Source organism: Protopterus annectens, chromosome 7.part0 (assembly GCF_019279795.1).
Source record: "Protopterus annectens isolate FY-2018-M chromosome 7.part0, PAN1.0, whole genome shotgun sequence".
NCBI lineage: Eukaryota > Metazoa > Chordata > Ceratodontiformes > Protopteridae > Protopterus > Protopterus annectens.
In genome coordinates, this window is record NC_056739.1 from 738,875,688 (window position 1) to 738,892,759 (window position 17,072).

A 17,072-nucleotide genomic window follows, 5' to 3' on the forward strand; every position below is an offset into this window, starting at 1 on the left:
GGAATAGACGGAAAAGATGCAAAAGTTATGTACTCATCATAATGATAGATCTGTGTTGCTGTCTCTTTCCTCAACACACCTCCCCCCCGCTCCATTTGTCTGACAGCTTTTGATCTTCTGGCCCCCCTGGGATTTTCTTTGACTGACCTAGCCTGAGCTCCTTGAGGTTTCTTATCAAGACCTATTTTTCTTTTTTCCCTACCTCTGTCTTCAATTCCATACTCCTTCCCTTTTCCTGGGGGCAAACTTTGATCTTTGATGTTTTTACATAACACTGGGGTTGTGGGTAAGGGGAGGAACCTGAGCACCAAATCCAGAGGCTTGAAAGTGGCCAAAGTCTGATCCAAATTGGGAAGGACAGAAATAGACAACACTGCTCTGTCTTTATGGTGAGCAGATAACTTTCATTTAACCTTCATCTTTTTAGTCGCTGATTATCTAAATCCATTGCTCCTGATTTCTCTGTAGCAATACTAACTTTGCAGCCCTCAGGCTGGGGATATTAACTCTCCTTTTTCTATTACAGCTGAGGCTTTGGGAGTTGAAAGTGCTTCTGTACCATATATGAAGCTAGAGCTAAGGGGCATTACAGTTGAAGGACTACCTCCAGGAACACAGCTGATGAAGCCAAGCTATTATGGGGTGCGTAAGATGCGACAGATCCTTGATGCCAAAGACCGAATCCGTTTTCATGTCAGGTAAGTTAAGCAGAGAAAGTGGCACTGCAATTTGGTAACTAGGTTGATTTGGTCACAAAAGATCAAAGTCCATCCAGTTCAGCAGAACTGAGGACATGTATCTTGACTCACATTTAACTCCCATTTCCTATTTTAAGTTGTGTTCTGTTTGAGCAATTTTGCTGTAAGCAGTGTCTGGCAGTCTGTTTTGTTAGCTTTTTTTTTTTTTTTTTTTAACTAGCATTACATTAAAGGGTATTGGGAATAATACAGTTTCACAGCTTTGGTACCATACTGCTGTCACTTTGCAGAAAGTGCGCATGTGAAAAATAAACTTCGTTTGGAAAGGCTTCTGTTGTAGAGGGATTTTTGATAAGTGGAAAAAAAAAACAGGAGAAACAGCAACAGCAGTAAATCATTGCATCATAGTTTCTGCTTACTCACTCTATATACAGTCCTGTGATCCCCAGAAACAGTCTGAGAATACAAATGAAAGAGCATACTAAGAGTGAGTGAATTTTTAGCCAAGAATGGACTACTGATTTAAATGCATGTCTCTTGTTTTTTTAGGAACCCACCCAACAAGGATGAGCTAAATGAGCAAAAAGGTATGGTCATTCCACATTGAGTTTTATGACAGTTCAGTAGCAGTGCTACATAGGGGGATCGTAGAGCCTGCACCATTTATATTCTGCCTCACCAGCTGCAACAATTTGGGCCACTTTTCTGTTTCAAAATACACTATAAATTGGTTATGATCTGAGACTGAATGGTATGTAATACATGGAGTATTCGCTACTGTTATGTGGCAGCTTGAGGTGTGTTAAGTTTCAGAAGACTGCAGTGCTTCTGGAATTGGGGGAATTGTTGGTACATCAGTGGCCATTGTTTTATTAAAATGTGGATTATTGCTGCTCTGCATATGATACTGCATGCTTAAAGTATGAAATGGGTTTTCTGAGAGTTTTATGCTCTTTGAATAACAAAAATTGCTTAGTAGCTTCTAAAGTTGGCAGTTGATTTGAAGTGAACTTTTCTTTTTTCTGCTGTGTTTGTAACAGCAAAGTTTGCTTAGTATTTTAGCAGCAAGATTCATATGCAAGAACCTCTTAAAAAGCTTGTTATAGCAAGATTTTGCATTATAAGGTGTTCTAAGATTTTACTAGGAGTGTAATCAGAGTGATCCTTTTATTCCGTAATAATGTTTATAATAGTGACTTCTTTTTTTCTGGCCCTCCTGCTCATTTGTCATTGGCCCTATTTTGACTGCCTGACCTATTCTTCCCCTATCATTGGGGCAAGAGTTGGCTGAAAAAGCCATTACTCAGGCAACCACCAGAAATCTGTTTTTATTTTTGCTGGAACTCTGGCAGCACGCAGCCAACTGGTGGGAAAAGTTTTGCATTACATTGACTGTGGGAGCTGCCCCCCCTCACTTCCAAAAGGAAAAAAACTCAAAGCAATCCCCCCTCATACACAGAGCACTAGTAACAGTTCCTTACAGTCTGCACAATAGGAAATAGCTGACTCGTGCCAGTGACTGCATGCTGCCCACCCCCAGGAAAGGGAAGCAGACCACATCCCTTCACTCCTCCTCCCTCTGTCTAGCTTATCTAGGGCTGTTACACTAGTCATTCAGGTCACAATAAGGGCGTTGTCCCCCTATTTCAAGGGGCAGTATAATGGGTAATTTATTTTAATTAATCTCAGTAGGGGTTGCAGCTTGTGAATTTGTATAGCTGTTGGATGTTCTTAGAAATGTAATTCCCAGGTGGTTTAAGATTATTGTGCTTTGGAGGTTGTCGTACCATATTTAATTACTACTGCTCTTGTCAGTATTTTACCTTTTCAGAGTTTGTGTTTCTTAGTTTGCTGTTTGACAGTTGTTATTTTGGGTGACCTTTAGCACCACATTTTTTTTCCTATTCCACTATAGGCAGAATACAATGGAAGTTAGACATACAGTACAGTGGACCCCCCCCCCCCAAAAAATAAAGTCCTTTCCACGTATGACATCCTCAGTGTGTACAGAAAATTATTTCACATGTATTGTTTTAGTAGCTTGATTGCCTTTTCAGGTACCTTAATATACTGCCTTCTCTGTGCCTGCTTTAAGTATCTGATGTTTGTCATGTTCATTCATTTTTCAACTGATGGGTCTTGGATCAGACATCTGATTTGACTAGGCTGCTTTTACCAGACTCCCAGATCTAGCTCTCTATCATCTCCCTTTTACCCATAACGCACCACTGTCCTGGTATACCTCAGAGCTCATTTGCCGGCACATTGTTTGGGTGCAGATTTATGCTCTCTAGGTCAATGTAGCTTTGTATCTTTTTTTGTGGTGAAGTTTTTCTATATTTAGCTTGCTTCTCTTCTCCAGCCTTTACCATCAGGCAGAACTCTTTAGTCTTTCTGTCTGTTATCTTCCCTCCTTTTTCTACCCTTTTTGTCAGGCCTTTCTGCCCTTGTCCGGGTACTCTCTCTCATACCATTGTTGGTATCCTTTCTATTGACCCAATATTTGGTCTGTTTTGAATACCAGTGTTTCTGTCTTTTAAAAAAAAAAAAGTTTCCCTTTTCACCATTTTTTGTTTTAGGAATAGGTTAGCTTTCTCATTATGGCTGCCAAGCTTATAGGATTTAAAAAGTGCATCTCTTTATGGGCATAAGATCCCTAATGCCCACAAGGAGTGTGTATTGTTTGGGCACTGCCCACCTAGATGTGGACTATTCAGTTTGTTTGAGGTTCAGTTCAAGTGCTTTAAGTGACAAAAGGAATAAGGTCATTCTGAAAGAATTGTTTCCTTCTGTTTCTGCCTTGGCTGGGGCTCATACCCCCTCTAGTAAAACGGACAAAGGGAAAGCCTGACTTCTCCTAAAGAAAAGGAGTCCAGGAAATTGTCTCATGATTTTCCCCACTCTGCTCTGACTTGTGAGCCACTCTAAAGTTACCAAGAGATCAGATCCGACACCTTCGAATCCTACTACATCAAGATGTAAGCCGCCTCCACGTCTGATCTCTGCTTTTCACCCTTAATCCGATATTTCCTCGTGTCCATTCATCTTTACAGGTGACACCTAGAAAATCGTCTAGACCACCATCTACTACTTCATCTCTTAGGGTCTTCTATGTGCTTGTCTGAGGCAGAGGTGGATAGGATAATGAGGAAGTTTCTCAGGGCTCAAATGCAGATGGGGGTCATTCTAGTTCCATTTCTCATCAGACCTGTGAACCTTCCCTTACAGTAGAGTCTGTTATCTGAATGTCAATTATCTGAACACAGCCTTCCAAAGTGTTTGTGTCGGGAAAGTCGAAAAGTTTGAAATATGAACATTATACGCATTTGTTTGTGTGCATCTTTTGAGCTTGGAGCCCGTTTGTGCGTGGGAAAAATATTCTTTATTGTCCACTGGAATCGCTGAATGGTTGAAAATTGTATTCCCTGCGTGCAGAAAACACAAGATTAATGTTTATCTAGTTCAATGTATGTTTGATTATTCGAACAGTTTGATCATCCAAACTATCCTAGGTCCCAAATAGTTCAGATAATCAATTCTCTACTGTATTTCAACAACACTGTTTCTTCCATGTCCAATCCAGCCAGGGGTTTTGGAGCACGCTGATTCAAGATCTTCAAAGATGTCGTCCTCAGAGCGGAAAACCACTCGTTCTTCGACTCCAACCATTCCCTTGAATCGACTGGCTTTGACCTCGGAGCAAGAAGACTCTGAGCTGAAGTGCCAGTTCTGGGGAGTTGAGATAAACTCCAAGGCTCGGCCCTGAGTCCCTCCTTAAGGCAGGAATCCATGGGATTACAGAGGCAAGCACAGATGGCTTCAGCACCTATGTGACAGACCATTTCTCCTGGGCCTACTGATTTGAGGCTGTGGAGAGGGCTTTCTCTTTACCCAGAGAATGGGCATCCTTGCCCTACTGTCCCTGCACTGACTCTGAGCACTAATCTCATCATGCCTACTCCACCTAGACAGCCACCCCTTAAAAGCCTTCAGCCAGTCCTTGTGCAGGACTCCCCACCTTCTTCTGATACATCACTAGACTATCCCACTGGTGAAGTCCCTAGGAAGCGAACATGCAAAATGAGATGCCTAGATTCCCCTCAGGAATCTGTCACTGAAGACCGACTTCGATGAAGGGGAAGGGTCCCCTAGTTCTCCACCTGATGAAGTCTCCTTTGGAGAAGTAGAACTTCTTAAACAAGAGAGGTGGATGGTCCTCCAATATACCTTCCCAAGAGGAATCTGAGCATTTCTAGAAGCTTTCTGGGCTGGCCCAGCTATGTCTTGGGTGGTCCCTCTGGCTGATGAGTTGATCAGTCTTATCTTGTGCCGAGTATGGAACGAACCCAATACAATGGAATCGATTCCTAAGAGACCTAGCAAGTGTCTAGCTCCTCCTAAAGAAAGGGCCCACTGGAACAAGGAAGTCCCTATAGATGCCATGATGGTGGCGGTAGAACAGAGCTCATCTGTCCAGCCTCCTAATGGAGAGTCTAGGGCATTGTACAGATTTGGCAAGCCCAGTCATGCCTCCAGGACTTTTCCCCTTCTGTCGCCGAACTATTTTTCTTTTGCACATTTCATCAGGCTACAAAGAGACTTGATCAAGGAGCTTTCCAGATCTCTCTTGGAGTCCATGTCTATGGAGAACCAGAAGAAAGTTTCTTCACAACTGGCCACCGTACAGTCCATGTCATCCATGAGTATAATTTCACATGGCTGAAGGTAACTCTAGGTCTGGGAGTTCAGGCGTAGCAGTCAGAAGGCATGCCTGGCTGCGCTCTTGAATATTGCAGAGCCCTTCAAGTCGTCTTTCATCCGTGTTCCCTGTGGGTAGTCTTGTTTGAACCCACTGTTAAAGAAACACTCTCCCAAAGTGGGCAAGGTAGAAAGACCCCCTCTACCATTGGGCTCCACTTTTCTACTCCTTAGGAATCAGCGAGGTGATAAAAAGATGTGGTTCCACAAATTCCAAGGACCTTTCCAGGAATCGTGGTGAGATGGTTCTTCCCGGTGTAGCGATGGACGCTAATAGAAGATGTCGCCTTGCGGCAGAGATGGCCTGCAGAACCAGGGCTTCAGGGGTACCTTTTCTGTCAGATCTTACCAATGCTCCTGAAGGGTTACCCAGTTGCTGCAGTCAGGGGGAACTTATCTGTGCATCCGGAAGCCTGGTCATCCATTACAAAAGACACTTGGGTGCAGAAAATCATATCCAGAGATTTTCATACTATTTTCTCAAATTTCCCCAACAAAATGAAAAGCACCCCCAAAGTTCCACCCAATCAGAGGGAGGCTGCTGCATTGGAAATAGAAAAGCTGGTAGAAGAGTCATCAAAATGTATCCCCCCCGACAAACAAGGATCTGGAATTTACTCTCTTCTTTTTAGTGCCAAAGAAGAAAGGGGACCAATTTTGGATTTCAGCAGACTCTACCAGTACATAAAATATTCTATGATGTTCATCGTGCATACAGCTGCAGTCATAACAGATGGGTTATCCTGCCGTCAGGCGGGTCCTCGGTCGGCCGAATTCCAAAGTCTAGGTCCGGCGTCGGTTGTCGTCGCTTCTTCCCTGACGTCAGTGCGGCAGGGGTATAAAAGAGCCAGCCGACGCCATCTTCTTCAGTCTTTCTTGCCGCGCGGTGCCCGAAGCAGAAGCAGTTCGCAAGTGCCGGTCGGTCAGCTCCTGAGATTTACGAAAATATTTCAGCCGAAGTCTTCTTGAAAGCTAAGTACCCCGTTGGGGAAACTTTTCTTGCCTCAGACCGATGTCAGACAAAGTTAATAATTGCATTTCATGTGGGAAGCAAATACCGCATAAGGATTTCCACTTTTTGCTTAGGCCCAGACCATGACGTCTCGGCCTGCCATTTTTGTGCTAGATTCAACAAACGCACTGTTAAGCATCGGGCGGAGTTCGCCCTTCACTATTTTGGTAAAAAATGTAATTATATTATGTCATTGGATACTCAGACTCCAGTTTTGAGTAAAAGACGCAAAGATAAGGACCAACATACGAGGTCCGCGACTTCTACTGACACCACGCTAAGGCCGACTACCGGTTCTCCAGTTCTCAGCGAGGCGCCTACGCAGCCGCTGAGTACTGATGACACTTCATTACCGGTGTCTTCAGCACCCGAGGTCGTAGGCTCCTTGGTCCCCCTTCCAACTACAGATACAGACGCCACTCTTGGCGGGGAAACTCAGAGTTTAGACAGGCCTGCCTTTTCTCAGGGTGTCTTCAGGCCTTCCTTCTTCTCTATTAAAGCTTTCACAAAATCTAAAGCAGCCATGAAAACTAAAAAACAGGGACCTCAGACCCCCTCTCAAGGTCCCATGCCTAAAAAACAGATGCTCAAAATGGCTGAGGATTTGATTACTCTTATCAGGGGTTCTCAACCCCCCTCGGACAAAAGGCCCAGATTAGAGGAAGACTACCCTTCCTCAGATCAAGCTTCTATTACCTCTGAACATTCTGAGGACCAGGACTATACCTATTCTCCTTTTGAAGACTCTGATGCAGCGAAGTCTATTCCCTCAGTCCCCCCCCCCCCCCGAGGACTACTCTTTTGGGGAAACCCTGCATACTTTGAGGGAACACTTTCACTGGGAAGGCCAAGATTACTCAGATTCCAAGAAAAGGCTCAGGGATTTTCTCTTGCTCCCCCAGCATAGGCCCTTGGCTATCCCTCCTGTTTTAGATTATATTAGATGTGTACACAGATGCCAGCCTCAACCCAGATTCTTTACCTCCAGCTCCTGTTAAACCAGACAGGTATTACCGGGTTCCTGATTCACACCAGTTCCTATACAAAAGCCATACTGCTGACCCAGAAACTATTTCACAGGGTCCCAAGGGAATTAAGGCCTCTACTGCTAAAAACCCATTACCTTCAGAGAGAGATTCCAGAGCTTTAGAAAGGTGGGGGAAAAAGGTGTACACCTCGGCCACTTTAACCATGAGGGCATTAAACTGTCAGTTTCATATGTTAAAGTATCAACAGTTTTTGTTATCTCAGTTGAAAAGCAAAATGACACAACCAGAACCAGATTTAAAAGAGTTGCAGGATTTGTTGCATGGTGCAGAGCAAGTGGGTAAACATACCTTGCAGTGTGGTTTTGATGCTTTAGAGGCCTCATGTAGAGCTGCTGTTACAGGGTCTGTCATACGTAGATATGCTTGGCTCAAAGAGCAAGCCTTACCAGATGATGTCAAAGCTAAATTACTAGATACACCTCTTCAAAAAGATGTATTGTTTGGTGTTAAAGCTGAGGAGGTGCTAAAGAAAATGGGGGAAAAAGCGAGATCAATGCAAACAGTGAAAGATTTCCTGCAGGTACAATCTCCACGTTTCAGCAGAAACTGACCTTCAAAAAATTGGTCCTTTCCAGCCACGGACAGACCTCAGAGGCAGATGCAGACGCCCGAGGGGTAGAGGGCAATCTCAAGGATCATTCAGAGCCAGACAATGGCAAGCACCAACCCCAAGAGGTGGAGAAGATAGATCAGTCATTCAGAAAGCAGACACAATGACTTCCCCCTTTACCTGCCAAGCAAAGCTTTAATGGCAGCACCTTTGGGTGGAAAACTGGCATTATTCTCAAAAAATTGGCATATTGTCACAAAAGACAAATGGATTCTGGACATTATAGACAGAGGCTACAGATTCCACTTTCACACCCTTCCAAAGATGAGGCATGCCAAACCTGCCACAAAATCAAAGGGCAGAGGCACAAAAATAAATTTCAGCTCTCATGGACATGAAAGCTATTCAAGAGGTACCTGCAAAAGAACAAGGTCAAGGGTTTTATTCCAGACTATTCCTGGTACCAAGGAAAGACAAAGATTGGAGACCTATTTTAGACCTATCCATACTAAACACATATTTACAGGTACCAAAATTCAAGATGCTCACATTACAGCAGCTTCTTCCCATGCTGGGCAAGGAGTCTTGGCTGGTAACGTTGGACCTCAAGGAGGCATACCTGCATGTCCCTATCCGACAAGATTGCAGAAGATACCTCAGATTTCTTGCAGGTTCAACCCATTATCAATTCTCTGCATTGCCCTTTGGCTTATCTACTGCCCAGAGTGTTTACGAAATGCCTGGCATCAGTAATTGCCTTCTGCAGACTTCAAGGAATACAAATATACCCATATCTGGACGACTGCCTGATCCAAGCTGACAGCAAGGACATACTTCTGAAACACCTGGCGTTTGTAATAAAACTGTTGAACTTTCTGGGATACACAGTCAACAAAAAGAAATCAAAACTAATACCCTCTCAAAAAATAATTTTCCTGGGTGCCAGCTTGAATACAACCACCCAGATGGCCTACCTCACGCCAGACAAACAAGGTCAACTATCTCAATACTTCAGCAAAATGGCAACCTTCACCAGGCTGACTGCAAGGAAAGTCCTGCAGGCTCTGGGATTCATGGCATCTTGCATCCTTCTGATCCCATGTGCAAAGCTGCATATGAGGAAACTTCAATGGTACCTAAAAAACTTATGGTCTCAACACAGCCTCAGTTTGGAAACAATTGTACCACTCATTCCATGTCTTCAAAAGGAATTTCTGTGGTGGGCTCAAGCATGCCAAAGAAACATAGGTCTCCCTTTCTGCGTACCTCAAGCAACTCATATCACAACAGACACCTCGGACTACGCCTGGGGGGCACACATGACAGATCAGTGCATTCAGGGAAAATGGTCCCAAAAAGAGAAGCACCTACACATCAACCAAAAGGAAATGCTAGCAGTGCAAAATGCTATTATGGTCTTCAAAGACCTACTGCATCCAGGCCAGCTATTGATAAGGACAGACAACACCACAGTGATGTGGTACATAAACAGGGGGAGAACTCATTCATACCCCCTGTGCAGACTAGCCATGACCCTATGGAACACAGCTCTGGAATTGCAAATCCAACTTCAGCACAATTCCTGCCAGGGAAGGAAAACACACTGGCAGACAGCCTAAGCAGAAATATGACAGATCCACACGAATGGAAGTTGCATCCTCAAGTTTTCGCAAAGATAACTCGGGCATGGGGACAGCCAGACCTAGATCTCTTTGCTACCCACAGAAATTACCAATTGAAAAAAATTTGCTCAAGGACCTATCATCCACAGGCCTGGAAAGTGGACACACTTTCTTTCAATTGGACAACGTTGACAGTCTATGCCTTTCTGCCTCTTCCTCTGCTGCCCAAAGTTCTATTAAAAGCCAGAGCAGAGAGGCCGAAAATGATTCTCATTGCTCCAGGTTGGCCAAGACAGCACTGGTATCCGCTCCTGAAGAGCCTGACACATTCCCCACCATGGATCCTACCTCTAGTGCCTCTTCTGTTGTCCCAGCACAACTTCAAAACCCTAAATCTAGCTGCATGGAGAATCCCTTGATTTCCCAACAGACCCTCCTCTCCAAGGAGGTGCAGGATGTCATCTTGGAGGCCAGAAGACCTTCTACTAGAAAAGCCTACTCCGCCAAATGGAAACTATTTTGTGCCTGGAATCAGAAAAAGGGCCAGAATCCTTGGGTAATAAATTTACCTCAGATTTTACAGTACCTAGCTGAGATGTTAAACAGTGGACTTCCTTCTCCTCCATCAAAATCCACGCTTCAGCCATTTCTGCACAATACAACACAGATCCTCCTTTATTCTCTCATCCTCTCTTAAGACAGTTCCTCAGAGGGGCAAAGAATATAAAACCCCCAAGGAAACCACCAGTCCCTGCTTGGGACCTCAACTTCATATTAGAAAAGCTGACCCTTCCTCCATTTTGAGCCAGCTGCTTCAACAGAACTACAATACTTGTCATGGAAAACAGCCTTCCTTCTGGCTATCACCTCAGCACGCAGGGTTTCGGAACTACAGGCCCTCATGGCTGTGCAACCTTTCATAATTTTCCATCAGGTCAGAGTTTCCTTACGAACCAACCCTACCTTTATGCCAAAGGTAGTATCCAGTGTAGCCTTGAATCAGACTATCCACTTACCTACCTTTTACCCTAACCCACAAAACAAAGGGGAAAGACTACTGCATTCCTTGGACATTCACAGACAACTTTGTTATTATTTGGACAGGACAAAGCCATTCAGGAAATCCGAGCAACTCTGTGTCCTATGCTACAGGTGCTCAAGGAAAGGCCATCTCCAAACAGACAGTCTCAAAATGGATAGCCCACTGCATACGCTTTTGTTACTCCATTTCATGGAAAAGCTGTGCCTTCAAGCATCAGATCCCACTCCACAAGGGCCACAGCTACCTCTGCAGCTTTACTCAGGGGGGTTCCTACCAAGGACATTTTGGAAGCAGCCACTTGGAGTTCAGTGCACACTTTCTCCAATCACCATCACCTTCCACTTTACTCTAAATCTAGAGTGGGATTTGCCACAGCTGTCTTGCAGGGCATCCTTGCTCCTCCTAGTTCCACTTAGTGCCTGCCACACTCTACTTAGCTTTGGGATTCTTCCCATCTGTTATGACTGCAGCTGTATGCACGATGAACATAGTACAGTTTTGTACCTACCATAAATGTAGATGTTCGAGTGCTCATACAGCTGCAGTCCAGGTTTCCCCCCCCTCCATCCCCTCTTAGGACAGGCCTTATGACAAACACCTTCTCATACAACTTATTTGGGGTATTCTTTTATGGTGTATTTGCTTGCAACTACTGTTTTTTGATTATTCTATATTGCATTATTACATAAGTTTGTTTTGCCTTCCTTCTGGGGGCACCTGACATCTGGGGCAAGAAAAACTGAAGATGATGGCGTCGGCTGGCTCTTTTATACCCCTGCCGCACTGACGTCAGGGAAGAAGCGACAACCAACGCCGGACCTAGACTTTGGAATTCGGCCGACCGAGGACCCGCCTGACGACAGGATAACCCATCTGTTATGACTGCAGCTGTATGAGCACTCTAACATCTACATTTATGGTAGGTACAAAACTGTACTTTCCAAATGATCATGGTTCAGTCCATTTTACATCTTCTCGAAAAGCCAATTAGATGTGCTTGATAGTATGCATCTTGAGGATCATTCATATCAAAGTGAACAGGTACTCCAGAAGGCGCCTGCACTTCTGGCTGGGAGACACCCATTACCAGATGTTCTTCATTCACTGTTGCAGTCATCACACTTGGGTTATCTGCCTGCAGGTAGCCCTCAGTCAGCCCAAATGCCAGAGACTTAGTATTTCTGCGTTATTCCTGAACATTGTGTATCCAGGAGCCTCCATGTCACACCCCTTCCTGCATCACTGCTTGCATATCCCCATCTTCCTACTCGGTCGCAGTTTGAGTCATTACGGTTTGCTCCATTTGCTTTTCCACTATGATCTGCATCTCTGTTTATCTTCTCTTTCCTGTCTGAATACACGAGCGCGCACTTCAGTCACCTGTAGAAAAATTGGGGTGAGTGGCTGACACAAAGGCAAAAAGTACTTTTGGGGAACATTGGTGAAAAAACACTTGGGAGGTGCAGGGTTGCTGCAGTGAGGAATTTTTCTTTTTGCCCCCTTCCACCCCTGTGTTGCCCAGACCTGGGAATTGATTGCATTATGTGAGTGTGCACAGGGAGGGAGTTTGTTGTGTTTTCAAGTGTATTTTGAGCCTTTTGTCTGCCGTATACTAGGGTGTGTGTGTGTGTGTGTGTGTGTGTGTGTGTGTGTGTGTGTGTGTGTGTGTGTGTCACCTTTCTTAGAACTGTTTTGGATTACTGTGCAAAGTGTTCTACTGTTTACCACAAATTTTAATGGTTTTGTTTTTCCATTAGCAGAAAATGTGATTGGTTCAAAGATTAAATACCTGTGGACAGTGGAGACTAGCAAGGGAATATCAACAGAATGGTTCTCTGGTCGCATCACTGGTTACGACTCTAAACGGAAGATGTACAGCGTGCTGTACGATGGATCTGACTCTGTCGATTACGTTTCAGCAGACACCATGGCAAATACAAATATCTTTAGATTTGTAGATTGAGACTTGCCTTGTAGTTATGCAGTGTTGAACATTGTTTTTATAGCACATGATGGATACAATTAATAAGATTTGGCACCTTAAAACGAGTGAGGGAGACTAAAAGCTTCAACAGAAGTGGCACCTTAAAGATCCCTTAAAGATGGAGAACAAAAGTGTTAAGGACATATGAGGTACAGACCTTCATTTCTTGTGTTCCAGATTGTATCTGATCATTCTAGGAGAGGCAGAGAGATTTTCTGGGCTCCTACAAAAAAAATGTTTTGTTCCAGTTTTATGGGGGAAGAGTTTCTGCTGAGGGTACAGTAATGGGGGTTATTGAAAGATCCATAGGTTCCAGTTGAAGTGTGCATTGGTAGAATTTTACATGAAGTGTGTAATAACTGCTGACAGTGAAAACCATTTTCACTATCAATTGTGTTTTGAAAGCCGTAGTAAGAACTGAAATATCAAGTTTCTGGCGTTGTCATCCCTTCCCGAGTTTATTTGCACTACTTTTTTCCCTAAAAAAAATGGTAACTTTACAGCACATCTTACTGTCAATCCTTGTAGGAATTACTGTTTTTTAATATTTTGTGATTTACAGTACAGATGTTTTAGCCTATGTTACTCTTAAGCCGCCCCACTCACACTCACGCATACACAGTGAAGGCCTGTATACAAGATGAGACAATGTTATATAAGATCTGGAAATGTAGTACCATAGGCAAGCTGTAGGTCTGGGCTAGCTGCAGCTGCTTCACAGATCATCTGTAGTCTACGACAAGGTCATGGCCAGTCAGAAAAGGGCAGAACAGTGGTTGAAGTTGTTACTTTCTAATGAAAATCTGAATTTTTAGGTCGTGCAGGGAGTAACCTCCATGTGGAATGGGGGGGGGGGCATTTTCATTTGGCATTTTGTTTGGTGTGCTTAGTAATTTTTTCCAAAAATGCTGCGTTTAGCAGTTTACCTTTTCTCCCTGTCCATTATGTTGTAATTTTTTATTTTTTTCTGTGAGCTACTGGTTTTATTTGGTAAGGTTTTAAGGCATTCATCACATTCCTACTACATTTGTGTATGCATAGAACTGCCCCCCCCACCTTTTTTTTTTTTTTTGCTCTATTCTCCACAGTGGAGGTGCAGAGTGGAACAGTAATCTGTTCTACTGGCCTGCACACCCAACATGTGCCATATGTCCCAGTTTGTACAGTATAGGTATAAACAGCCCAGTTTGCTACCTCTGTCAACAGTTAACTAGTATGTTTATTGCATTATTGCAATTACCTTGTGGTTTTTTTTTTTTTTTTTTTTTTTTTTTTTGTGTGTGTTTTAATCACCGTGAAGAGTGAATGTGTGTTTGTATGTATGAATGCTCAAAAAAAATTCAAACTCAATGCGTGTTTTGTCAAAGACAGTGATTATTAGTATGATATTTAGATTTTTTTTAATCTGCTCTTTTAAGGGGGGAAAAAGGGAAACATGGCAACAGTACTCAATGGAAAATGAGTTTTGCACCAGGTTACTGACATTTTATTATGAATTTATTTTTATAAATCAAGTATTAATGAAATGAAGGTTTTATTTACTGTAAGGTCATTTCTCATTTTATATGCATTTTCTGTAGTGAGTTTGAAATAAATGTATATAGATAACTGAATGTATGTAAAGTGGTCTTATTTTAGTATAACAGCATTTTGGCATGATGTTCTTCGTGTTTCACTGTTGCAGTGATTACATTTGGGTTATCTGCCTGCAGGTAGCCCTCAGCCGGCCTGAATACCAGAATCTTGGATTCCTGCATCGGATACGGTCTCTTCTTCCATGATGTCAGGTCTTCAGGGGTATAAAATATGCAGCCGTCGTCATTACATCAGTCTTTCTTGCCACGCGGTGCCAGAAGCAGTTCAAATGCCAGTCAGCCGACTCCTGAAATTTTCGTTTGAGTTTCAGAACCGAAGTCTTAGAAAAAAGCTAAGTACCCCACTGGGGATACTTTTTCTTGCTCTTAACCGATGTCAGTAAAAGATGACAATTGTCTTACCTGTGGAAAGCAAAATACCTCAAAGATTCTCATTCATACTGCATTCCTTGCTTAGGCCCAGACCACGATGTCCCTCGCTGTCAAGTTTTGTGCCTTATTCAACCCCCAAACTATTCATCGTCCGTTTTCGCAGAAAATTAATTTGGTACTCCATTTGGCTATCAATGGCTTCGGTAAGCCATCTGACTACAGATATTCCGAAAAAACGTAAGGATAAAGACAGAGACAAGACCACATAGGTCCAAAACTGCCGGCGACACTTCCATTAAGCTAGTCGCCAGTTTGCCGGTATTCAGTGAGGCGCTTTTGCAGCCCGATACTCGCTACTTCAGATTCGCAGGCCTCTACTGAGACCCATTCGGAGTCCGGTATGCCGCGAGCTGCTTCTTCGACTATGAAACCTGTGGATGTCTCTACCTTGGATGGGTCGAGCCGCTGTGCAGGCACCGGCTTCTGAGGGTGTATTCAGGCCTACAAATTTGCATTTTAAACAGACGCCATCTTCATCAAGGCCTAAAACTCTAACCACGCCTAGAAAACCAACGTCCAAACCGCATGGTCAGGCCCATATGCCTAAAAATCAAATGCTTAGAATGGCTGAAGACGTTATTACTTTAATTAGGGGAAGCTAGCCTTCCCCCTCTGAGACCTAGAACTGATTTTCCTGATTTTCCTTCTGATTTTTCTGATCAGGATTCTGAAATTTCTGTTTCTTCTGATTACCAGGATTTGCCCTTATCTACCTATGAGGATTCTGATGCAGAGGATTCCATTCCCTCTGCTTCCCCTCCAGAAGATTTTTCTTTTGGTAAAACCTTGCACACTCTTAGGGAGCATTTCCGCTGGGGAAGCCAGGATTACTCTGACTCCAAAAAGAGGCTTGGGGAATTCTTACTCCCCCCTCAACACAGGCCTTTAGCTATCCCTCCTGATGTTCATAGTGTTACACTGCTGCAGTCATTACACTTGGGTTATCCTGCTGTCAGGCGGTTCCCCAGTCGGCCTGAGTTCCAAAGTCTTGGTCCGGCGTTGGTTGCTGTCCCTGACGTCAGTGCAACAGGGGTATATAAGATGCAGCCGATGCCATTTTCTTCAGTCTTTCTTGCCGCGCGGTGCCTGAAGCAAAAGCAGTTCGCAAGTGCCGGTCGGCCGACTCCTGAGATTTTCATTCCGAATCCAGAACCGAAGTCTTCTACAAAGCTAAGTACCCCGTTGGGGAAACTTTTTCTTGCCTCAGACCGATGTCAGTAAAAGTTAATAACTGTATTTCTTGTGGGAAGCAAATACCACATAAGGATTTCCATTCCTATTGTATCCCATGCCTAGGCCCAGACCACAACATCACTGGTTGTTGGTTTTGTGCTAGGTTTAACAAGCGCACTATTAAACGTCTGATTTTGCCCGACATTGTTTTGGCAGAAAATTCAATTACACCATGCCGTCGGAACTTCGGATGACCGGAATACATAAAAAGCGCAAAGACAAGGACAGGCATCCAAGGCCCAAAACTGACGAGGCCTCTTCTAGGCCGGTCACCGGTTCTCCGGTTTTCAGCGAGGCGCGTTCGCAGTCCCTGACTACCACTTCTGCAGAACCACAGGCCGTCTCCGACTTCCACGTGGAGCTTGCTGGGCCTTCAGACGCACAAGTTTTTCAGCCTACCGAAACTAACCCTTCAGAGGGAACCGAAGTAGCTGAGCAATCCACAGCTTCAGAGGGTGTTTTCAGACCTACTCAGTTAAGCATTAAACCCTCAGCTAAGTCTAAGCCTCCCTTAAAAACAAAGGAACAAATACAGCATTCTCCAGGACAGGCCTCCATGCCTAAGAAACAAATGCTCAAAATGGCCGAAGACCTAATCACCCTGATCAGGGGGTCCCATCCCCCTCCCGATAAAAGGCCCAGACAGGATGCAGACTGACTCATCCGACCAGGTGTCCATTTCTTCAGATTCATCCTCAGACCTAGGATATTCTTTACCCCCCTTATGAGGATTCTGATGCTGAGGAATCAATTCCATCAGCCTCTCCGCCTGACGACTACTCCTTTGGGGAAACCTTACATACCATGAGGGAGCATTTCCATTGGGAAGGCCAGGATTACTCAGAATCAAAGAAAGGGCTCGGAGACTTCCTTTTATTACCTCAACACAGACCCCTTGCTATTCCGCCAGTGTTAGATATTGTGGATGATGTGTATACCGAATCCATCTTAAATCCTGATTCCTTACCTCCAGCCCCAGTTAAACCTGACAGATATTAGAGTCCCTGATTCACACAAATTTCTGTATAAAAGCCCTGTTGCTGACCCTGAAACTATTTATTTCTCAGGGACCCAAAGGAATTAAGGCCTCATCAGCA

General features: G+C 44.0%; 1 protein-coding gene across 1 annotated transcript; it reads left to right on the forward strand.

The window, feature by feature from the left end:
* The first annotated feature begins 483 nt into the window (after positions 1 to 483).
* On the forward strand, positions 484 to 14,328 carry LOC122806665 (general transcription factor II-I-like). The gene is made up of 3 exons (XM_044077269.1): positions 484 to 698; positions 1,248 to 1,285; positions 12,489 to 14,328. Exons 1-3 carry the CDS (start codon positions 565 to 567, stop codon positions 12,692 to 12,694), a joined length of 378 nt encoding a protein of 125 aa, XP_043933204.1. The 5' UTR covers positions 484 to 564; the 3' UTR covers positions 12,695 to 14,328.
* Positions 14,329 to 17,072: the final 2,744 nt, after the last annotated feature.